The 10,209-nt window shown below is 45.0% G+C and overlaps 1 protein-coding gene across 1 annotated transcript in view; it reads right to left on the minus strand.

Moving 5' to 3' along the window:
• Positions 1 to 4,250: 4,250 nt before the first annotated feature.
• The window catches only part of STK10 (serine/threonine kinase 10), a 94,385-nt gene continuing 88,426 nt past the window's right edge, over positions 4,251 to 10,209 (minus strand). The window contains exons 17-18 of the mRNA XM_023537144.1: positions 8,054 to 8,167; positions 4,251 to 6,629 (exon numbers count right to left, since the gene is read on the minus strand). Coding sequence (XP_023392912.1) covers positions 6,492 to 6,629; positions 8,054 to 8,167 — 252 coding nt within the window. The 3' untranslated portion in view covers positions 4,251 to 6,491. The remainder of the gene's footprint in view (positions 6,630 to 8,053; positions 8,168 to 10,209) is intronic.

Genomic DNA, 10,209 nt, shown 5'->3' on the forward strand with positions numbered 1-10,209 from the left:
TACCATTGTGATCGGAAAAGGTGCTTGATCTGATTTCATTTTTAAATTTATTAAGACTCGTTTTGTGGCCTAACATATGACCTATCCTGGAGAATGTTCCGTGTGCACATGAGAATGTGTATTCTGTTGCTTTTGGATGGATGTATATGTCTGTTAAATTCATCTGGTCTAATGAGTTATTTAAGGTCAATGTTTCCTTAATAATTTTCTGTCCAGATGATCTCTCCATTTGTGTAAGTAGGATATTAAAGTCCCCTACTATTATCGTAATATTTTCTGGTTCTCCTGTCAGTCTGTTAATATTTGCCTTGTATATAAAGCTGCTCTTATGTTAGGTTCATAAATATTTAAAAATGTACATAACGTCCTCTTGTTGGATTAACCCCTGTATTGTTATGTAATGCCCTTCTTTGTCTCTTATTACTTTGTCATAGTTTTAAAGTCTGTTTTTCTAACATAAATGTAACTATTTCAGCTTTCTTTCAGTTTCCACTTGCATCTTTTCCATCCCTTTACTTTCTACCAGTCTGTGTGTGTCCTTATAGCCAAAGTCAGTCTCTTGTAGGGTCTTTTTTTTATTTTATCTATTCAGTCACTCTATGTCTTTTGATTGGAGAATTCAGTCCAATTACATTTAAAATAGTTATCGACTGGTACATACTTGTCATCATTTTCATTGTTTTCTGGCTGTTTCGTAGTTCCTCTCTGTTCCTTTCTTTTGCTCTCTTCCTATGTGGTTTCAAGACTTTCTTTAGTGGTATGTTTAGATTTCTTTCTCATTATCTTTTTTCTATCTACTATAGGTTTTTGCTTTGTGATCACCACTAGGCTTTCCTATAACAACCTATATTTATAAAGCTATTTGAAGTTAATAATAAGTTTGAAGACATTCTAAAACTTTTTTACTCCCTCCCCACATTTTGTTTTTGATGTCACATTTTATATTTTTTATCTTACGTATCCCTTAATTATTATAATTATTTCTACTACTTTTTTTAAACTTCATCGGAAAAGGTGCTTGATAATTGGTCCACTACCTTTACTGTATATTTTCCTTTCCAGTGATGTTATTTTTTTCATTGTTTTCTTGTTATTAATTAGTGCCCTTCCTTTTAAACTTAAAGAAGTCCCTTTAGCATTTCTTCTACTGCCAGTTTAGTGATGATGAACTCCTTTGGCTTTTGCTTGTTTGGAAAACTCTCTCCAATTCTGAATAACGCTACCAGGTGGAGTATTCTTGGGTGGAAGTTTTTTTTATTTCTGCATTAAAGATATATCGAGCCACTTCCTTCTGGCAGCAACTTTTGCTGAAAAATCTGTGGATGGTCTCACGGAGGTTCCTTTGTGCATAACAGGTTGTTTTACTGCTTTTAAAATTCTCCCTTTGTCCTTAACTTTTGACACTTTGATTACAATGTGTCTTGGTGTGGGTCTTTTTGGGTTCATCTCTGGACCTCTTTGGGCTACATGGATACAGATGTCTGTTTCCTGTTCCAGGTTAGGAACTGTTGTTGGCCATTATTTCTTCAAATAAATTTTCTGGCTCTTTTTTTCCTGTGTTCTCCTTTTGGAACCTCTAAAATGTGAATGTTAGTCCACTCGATGTTGTCCCAGTAGTCCCTGAAACTATCTTCACTTTTTAAATTCTTTTTTTGCTGTTCTGTTTGGGTGAGTTCCACTATCCTGTTATCATATTCACTGATCTTTCCTTCTGCTTCATCAGATTTGCTGTTAACCCCCTCTAGTGTATATTTTTAGTTCAGTTATTGTATATTCTGCTCTATGATTTCTGTTTGGTACTTTTTTTTTAAAATCTCTTCATTAAAGTTCTTACTGTGTTCATCCATTCTTCTCTCAAGTTCAGTGAGCATCTTTTTGATCAATATTTTAAACTCTATCAGGTAAGTCACCTACCTCCCTTTCATTAAGTTCTTTTCTTTGGTTTTATTGTGTTCTTCTGTTCATTTTGCTTGACTGTGTTTCCTTCCATATATTAGATGAAATAGCCACCCCTCCCAGTCTTGAAGGAGTGGCCTTGTGTGATAGAGATGGATCTTATCATTCAGCCTTGCCCTAGGTCCTGGTCGTCTCTTGAACCTTTGTGATTGTCCAGGTAGCCTAGTTTATTTTTAATAGCTTCCATTTGTCGAGGGCGTGCCAAGACCTATCTGTGTCCCAAAGGGGAGAATCTCAGTCAGCACCAGTCAGGGTGCTTGGAAGCCAGTCCCTTAGGCAGCAGCTTTTAAGTAAGCAAATATACTTAGTCCTATGGACCACGAGCATGAGCACTGCTGGCCACCAGACCAGACAATCTGGAGTTGACCCCTGGACCACAGTGTCAAAAATCAGGGTTCTAGGCAAGTGCGTAAGCTCCTTTTTGAGAGGTACCAGAGAGCTACAGCGAGGCGGGGGAAGGGCAAAGAGAGTGTCCCCTGGCTTGCATTCCTTTTTTCTGTGCCAAACCTGAAGCCTGCCCCTCAGGCCGAAGCTGGACACAAGCAAAAGGGCAGGAAGATCGTAGGTATATTTCAGTCCACCATCCGTGCAGGAGGGCGATGGAGGTGGTAGCCTGACAGGAATTGCCTTTTTGACTGTTAGAGTCCCATGGAACATAGGAACACCGGCCCCCTGGCCACCCGAGTCAGGTGTACAAGGTGCGCCCAGCATGCAAGTCTGGCCCTGTACTTCTCTCCAGCCTCATGGCTCATAAACCATTCCCCCTCAGCTTTACCCCAGCCTCTGAATGCATTTCTGTACATACTAATTTGTCCTCCATGATTCAGCGTCGCCTCCTCTGGGAAGTCTTCCCTGATTCTCCCAGGCTGCGTCATCCTGCACTGACACTCTGCTTCTCCGGGTCTGTTTCCCCAGCAGGACCAGCATTTTGAAAAGTGTCCATGTCTTACTCGTTTCAGCATCCCTAGCACTTGATGCTTAAGAAATATCAGTTAATGTGGGATGATCTCATTTCCCAAGTTCCACACAGCCCTGAATGCATATTCTTCCTCGCCAGTCTCATGAATCCTTCCTCCGGGAACCCCAGTCATTCTTCTAGCCCTGAATGGGAGGCATGCCAACTGCTTATTTGCCCGTGTCCCCAAACACATGCAGTGCACAGACCTGCAAGACACTGTGACAGTGGACCGGCACCTGCTGGTCGGCAGGTCTCTAGAACAGTGACAGAAGAGGGCTTCTTAATCTGCACAGTGCTCCACGAAGAATATGAGCCCCTTCTCAGAGTAATATTTTCAAATGGACAATATGAAACACATAGGTTACAAATGAAATCAATCACAATGAAATTCAGGTATCACAACATTAGAAAAAAAGATAACAGAAAATCTATATATTGCTTGTATATGTGATACATATATGTGATATATAGATATATATTTATATCACATTAAATAACAAGATCTAGCAATGGGTCTAATTACTACTACAGTTTCAAAGTGATGAACAAAAATGACATTTTGAGATATCTGCAATAGCTATAAAGCGAGGTGAAATCTGATTTCTGTTGCTGACAGTTACAGGTACTGCAGGTACTAGAGCTGGTCGCCTCCATCGTGGAGGAAAGCAAATGCTGAGTTTCGGTTAGAGGTCAGTGAAACTGAAGACCAACTCTTTTGCCATCCAGGTCCAAAGGCACCGTGAATTCTAGCCATGGATCCCTTTTGGGGGAGGGGAACCCCAGGTTAAGAACCCCTGAATGGGGTTTCAGAAGTAGAAAAATGCTTTTAAACACGGCGGAGGCGGCTGGTGGTGAAGTGGCTGTGTGACTCCTGCTGAGTGAAACAGGCAGTAGGGGACAGTGGAGGCAGTGTGGTAGAGACGGCACCACCAGAAGGTCTAAGTTCGAATCCCACAGGCGCCACTTACCCGTGTTTTGAGGCTCGGCCTGGCCGTCTTCCTGCCTGGCGTCCACTTCCTCATCCGTGAAATGGAAGTGCCGGTGTCTTCCTCGTGGCTTTGCTGAAAGGGTTCACTAAGTGAATACGTGAAAACTCCTGGTGGTCAAATGTTGTTAAACGAGAATGATATTAAATGTCTGTAGAGCACATACGTACACACGCGTGCGCATGCGTAACTTCTTCCAGAACAGAGACCCCAAAGTCGGACCTGCTGTGTGACCTGGGAGGCGCCAGTGTACTCAGAGGCTAGTCAGCCCTTTCCTGTCTGGCAAACGTGGGTGAGTGGGCCCTGCGTTCCCAGCCCAGCGCGAGACAGCGAATCCCGAAGGCAGAGAGTTTCTCACTTTGTTATTTTATTAGAAGCATATTTACAGTCTTGCAGTTAACTTTGCAGAGAACATTTTACAAAAGTCTTGTATAAAGTTTAGAAACTACATAAAAATTACTGATATTCATAAAGAGAAAATATACGTTAGTTATATTTATTCTGCCATAAATTGACTGAAAATGAGAAATAGTCCTCGTCTGTCCCTTATGGAGGAAACAGCACAGGGCTCGAGGGCCTCCGTGCGGGCCTCGTCAGTGCTGGGCACCCGCTGGCTCAGTCGCGAGGCGGGCGCATCCACCCCCCGGACCCCACCTGGAAAGGACGGAGGACCTAGCGGGCTCAGGTGACACGGAGCGGGGACACAGCAACTCCTTGCGCAAGATTTCAGTGTGGACGACGAGCCAGATGAGGGAATGGCCAACGATGCGCCTGAGCCAGGACGCCGGCACCTCACAGAACACTCATGGTCACAGCCCAGGCCGCAAAGCCGGACCCAGCCCTGCCTGACCGTCCGCCGCCGCGGCCTCGCCTGGGGGAACCGGGGCTCCGCTCCGCAGCGCCACCGCTGCCTGCTCACGCTGCCCCGGCCCCCGCACCCCTGAGAACCAAGGGGACAGCTGTTTCACGCGTCGAGACCTGAAACTGTCCCATCTGGGTCAAATACTGAAGCGGGCAAGCTGACTGCTCACTAACCTGAGGGGAGCACTGGCTTCCAACAGTCCCCACAACACATGTACGACTTGGGGACCCCAAGACCCTTCTCTTGAATGGCTTCCCTCTCTCTGCAAGATCCAGGGGAGGGGGATTACAGCCCCCCGGTGCCAAGATGACTTCCAGGGAATCGCTTTAGAAAGACATCAAGCCTGAACTTAAGGAGTGAAGGGAGAAAGCGCTCCCGGGGTGTGTCAGTCACTGTCACCAGCGAACTAGGACCCAGATTCCATGTGCCCATGTGAGTCCCCTGAATCACCTTCAGTCTTCTGTCTTGTTATTTTAAAGCAAGTATTTCCTGAAGAAGCCATTCATTTGTTTCAAGTTAGAAACCAAGGTGAAAAGTTTTCGTTGTAAATAAGCCGAATGCCAGTTTGAGCCTTTGCTTTCACTGGGTTATCAACACTGCAGCCTTGGCCAGCAGGACCTGGAAAGCCCGGGAGCTTCGCTTCTGCCACGTTCCTGGGCGCAGGAAGCCCTGCTTCTCCCTGACGCTCCTGCTTCCTGAACAGAAGCCCCAGTGGCCGCCAGCCTCTGTCTGAAGCGTAAGGCTGGACTCCTGGACTAGGAGGGGCACAGGCAGAGGGAGACAGCCTGCCCATGTCACCTGCAGACAGGATGGGCAACTGAAATGAGAAATTTATCCCTGAACACAGGATGCCACGCGGGGTCCAAAGAAAGTTGTGCTGGCAGCTCAGCCTGTGCCATCTTGTTCCTCTGGTGCCAATACCCAGCACACCCCATACCTATGGCTCCACCTGACATGCTCAGTGGCTCAGGCAGGAAACATGCTCCAACCCACCTGGCACGAGAGGCCCAGGGTGGAGGCAAGCCTGGGTAATGCCAGGGGCCTAAACCCTGTGTGTGGGAATACGCAGGGAGGAGGAACACTAGATGGCACCCACACCTGAGACCAGCAGAAGGGATGGTTCCGGCTCCCCCCACCCCACCACCGTAGACACGGCCTTGTCATAAGAGGAAAGCAAATTCGGGGAACTGGAGAAATGAGGGCACCCCCTGAGCAGTGGGCTGCAGGCCGGGCTCCACTGGGAACCCAGATGGCTGTTAGGAGCTACGATTCTTATCTGACACTGCAGGGAATGGCTGAGGAGCCACCATGAATTACAGTACGGACAAGCCCATGGTGACTTCAGTGGCAGCACTTAGCACCCATATACAGCAAAGCTGGTGTTTTGGCAAATGGGAGGGACCTCGAGGCCACAGAACACCTGAGGCCACAGAACACCTGAGGCCACAGAACACCCGTTCCTCCTGGGACCCTGACCCCACCCACAACCTAAATCACTGACAGCCTGAAAGGATCTGGGGCTGAGAGAACATATATTAGAATCAGGTGACACATAATAGAACCTCGCCCTCCACGCATGAGCAAGAGAGGTCAGGAACACGGGAGTCGCACAGGCAAGGGGCTGCATTCGAGCTGGCGTGAAGCAGGAGGGACGGGGGACCTGAGTGCTTGTTCACAGAGAATGGGGGCCCCGGAGGCCCGCCAGCTGCCAGCCACAGTCCCGTGGCTGTTAGGGAGCGTCCGCAGCGCTGTAGGGGAAGAACTTGGCCTTGTTTGGGGTGGTGGGGTTTGCACACTCCGTCTCTTCATTCAGTTTGAAGAACATCTCCTGCTCCCGCTTCTTCTGGTTCAGATCTTCCTCCAGAGCCTGGAAGGAAGATGGAGCTCAGCCCGATCCCACAGGACACAAGACTCCCACCAAAGCGTCCTCCGGAAACTTCCCTCCCAGGCCCCAGTGCTCGGGCCACTGGATCTTCCCTCTCTTCTTTCCCATAGCCTGCCACCCACCTCCTCCTCCCTCCTGTCACGGCCACTCAGGGTCTCCGGTGGCCATGGGGAACAGATGCGTATCTGCTGGCAGGAAAACCGCCAAAGGCCGAAAATGGAGAGAGGTCTAACAGCAGGGGGAGCAGACACGTCCAAGTTACAGGTTCCTGCCCAGGGCCTGTCCCTCAGAACTCTCCCAGAGTCCTCTCCAGGCTACACGTGCTGTCACGCCGCCCCTGAGATGCTGAGTGTGAACACTAGTGGTCGGACAGGGGTTCTCTGTGCTGTAAACGCACATGAGATTCCTGAGAGATCAAGTTTATCTAGGTAAATCGGATCCTACCAGGAAGATGTCTTGAGAGTTCTCCGATAATAAGCATTCAATGAGGAAAGGAAGCAGAGTACAGTGGAGAGAACTTTACAGTCAGGCAGAATTCAGCCTTATCATTACCAGCTGTGTGGCCTTGCATGCTACCTCTCTCTTTCCTCGTGTGTAACGTGACAGGGTTCCTCCCTGCCAGCAGGGCCATCGTGAGGATTAAACTAAAAACAGGTCATAATTGCTGGGCACTTCCTACACATCAGGGGCTATGCTGTGTGATTACATCTTATTTCATCTCCTCTGAGGTAGATACTACTATTATCCCCATCTCATAGATGGAGAAACCGAGGCTCAGAGAGCTTAGGTCATTTGCCCAAGGTCACTCAGCTAGCTCGGGCACAGCCAACATGTGAACCTAGGCCTAACTTTAGAGTTCAAGCTCAAACACTGTGCTCTACCATCTGAAAGCCGGGCACACAAGGGTCGTTCAGTAAACGTGGGTTCGTTACTCAGAGGCACCAACCATCAGCCAGGCTCCTTTATTTTTACAATAAAAGTATCTATTTTCACAGGATTTGACCAGCAATCTATTATGTCTTTTTTTCTTTTTCTTTTTTTTTTTTAATTATTATTTATGCCTACAGCATCTGCTCTTCCTTGGTGGTCTCCCATCCAAGTACTAACCAGGCCCGACCCTGCTTAACTTCCAAGGTCAGACATCGGGCTTGTTCAGGGTGGCATGGCTGTGGACCATGGACCGTGGCTCTACTGGAACCCAGGACCTTCTGTGTGTAAAGCAGACGTGCTAACTGCTACACTGTGGAACCACGTCCTATTATGTCTTTTTTAGACACTTCTTTGGATGCCCTGAAATAGTTTCTACTTAACAGACTCCTTACCTTACCTATATCTACATCTTAGGCCGACACCTGTGGCACAATATGGAGCAGAGCCCACCTGCGCCCACCAGCCTGGACACTTACCTTTTTGCGTGGCCGAAGTTTATCCCGCCATTCCTTCAGGTTCTGGTTATGGCTCTCGTCCAAGGCCTTCAGCTTCTGGGTTTCATGCTCTACCAGGAGGTGACACTTTTCATTCTGGAACAAATTCCAGGCGGCAGAACAGGTAAGAAACTCAAGGCAGAGGCACAGAGGGCCAATACATACCTCATGCTGTAGCCCCGAGGGCAGCAGCATTCACTTATTATAGTTCTTGATTATAAACCCTACTGATAGAAAACTCTATACAGGTGAATACCTACTGCACTGACAGATGCCTGGAGGAATATTCCAGAATATTAATGTTTATTTCTTGTTGTGTAGTGGGGTCTGCAGTAATTACAACTTTATTTTTGCATTGTTTGAATTTTTCAACACAAAAATGTCATTTTAACAAAACAAAACTATTAATAATAAATATCATATGTGCCCTAATCCCACCACACAGACAACCATTACAAAAATTTAGATATATTTCCTGTCAGGCTCTATCATGTATATGGTTTAGCTCACCCTATATACATAATTCTGAAGCCTGCTTTTTGTTTGTTGATTTATTGATAGCCATTCTGACAGGCGCCGGGTGATGTCTCATTGTGGTTTTGATTTGCATTACCCTGATAATTAGTGATGTTGAGCATCTTTTCACGTCTGTTGGCCATCTGTATGTCCTTTTGAGAGAAATGTCTATTCAGGTCCTCTGCCCAATATTTAATCAGATTGTTTTTTTTGGTGTTAAATTGAATGAATTCCTTATATATTTTGGATATTAACCCCTTATTGGATGTATCTGGTGATTATCTTCTCCCATTCAGTAGGTTGTCTTCGTTGATTGTTTCCTTTGCTGTGCAAAAACTTTATAGTTTGATGTTGTCCCATTTTTTAATTTTTTTCTTTTGTTTCCCTTGCCCAAGGAGACATATCCAAAAAAATACTGCTAAGAGCAATGTCAGAGAGTTTATTGCCTATGTTTACTTCTAGTTTTTTGGTTTCGGGTCTTACATTTAAATCTTTAATCCATTTTGAGTTTATTTTTGTATATGGTATAAGAAAGTGGTCAGTTTTATTTTTTTGCATATGTGTCCAGTTTCACCAACACCATTTAATGAATAGACTGTCTTTACCCCATTGTATAGTCCTGTCTCCTTGTCATAGATTAATTGACCATATAGGCATGAGTTTATTTCTGGGCTCTATTCCGTTCCATTAATCTATGTGTTTGTTTTTAATGCCAGTACCATGCTATTTTGATTATTATACCTTTGCAGTATAGTTTGCTGTCAGGTTGCGTGATACCTCCAACTTTGTTCTTTCTTAATTGTTTTGGCTATTTGGGGTCTTTTGTGGTTCCATGTGAGCTCTAGGATTATTTGTTCCAGTTCTGTGAAAAATGCCATTGGTATTTTGGTAAGGATTGCATTGGATCATTGGATCTGTAGATCGCTTTGGGTGGTATAGACATTTTAACAATGTTAATTCTTCCTACCCATGCTCAGGGAACATACTTTTACTTTTTGTATCTTCTTCAGTTTCCTTCTTCAGTGTATTATAGTTTTCTGAGTACAGGTCCTTTGTCTCCTTGGTTAAATTTATTCCTAGGTATTTTGTTCTTTATGATGCAATTTTAAATGGGGTTGTTTTCTTAATATCTCTGATAGTTTGTTATTGGTATCTAAAAGTGCAGCTTATTTCTAAATATTGGTTTCATATCCAGCCACTTTACTGAATTCATTTATTTATTCTAATAGTTTTTAGGTGGAATTTTTAGGGTTCTCTATATATATAGTATGTCATCTGCAAATGATGACAGTTTTACTTCTTTGTTTACAACTTGATGCCTTTTATTTCTTGTCTCTGATTGCTGTGGCAAGGACTTCCAATACTTTGTTGAGAAAAAGTGGACAATCCTTTTCTTGTTCCCGATCTTAAAGAAAAAACATTCACTTTTTCACCATTGAGTATGTTAGCTGTGGGTTTGTCATACATGGCCTTTATTATGTTGAGATATGTTCCCTCTATCCCCACTTTGCTGAGAGCTTTCATCATAAATGGGTGTTGGATTTTTATCAAATACTTTTTCTGCATCTATTGATGTGATCATGATTCTTACCCTTCATTTTGTTTATGTGGTGTATCATATT

The sequence above is a fragment of the Pteropus vampyrus genome, unplaced genomic scaffold (assembly GCF_000151845.1).
Source record: "Pteropus vampyrus isolate Shadow unplaced genomic scaffold, Pvam_2.0 Scaffold179, whole genome shotgun sequence".
In the NCBI taxonomy this organism is placed as follows: domain Eukaryota; kingdom Metazoa; phylum Chordata; class Mammalia; order Chiroptera; family Pteropodidae; genus Pteropus; species Pteropus vampyrus.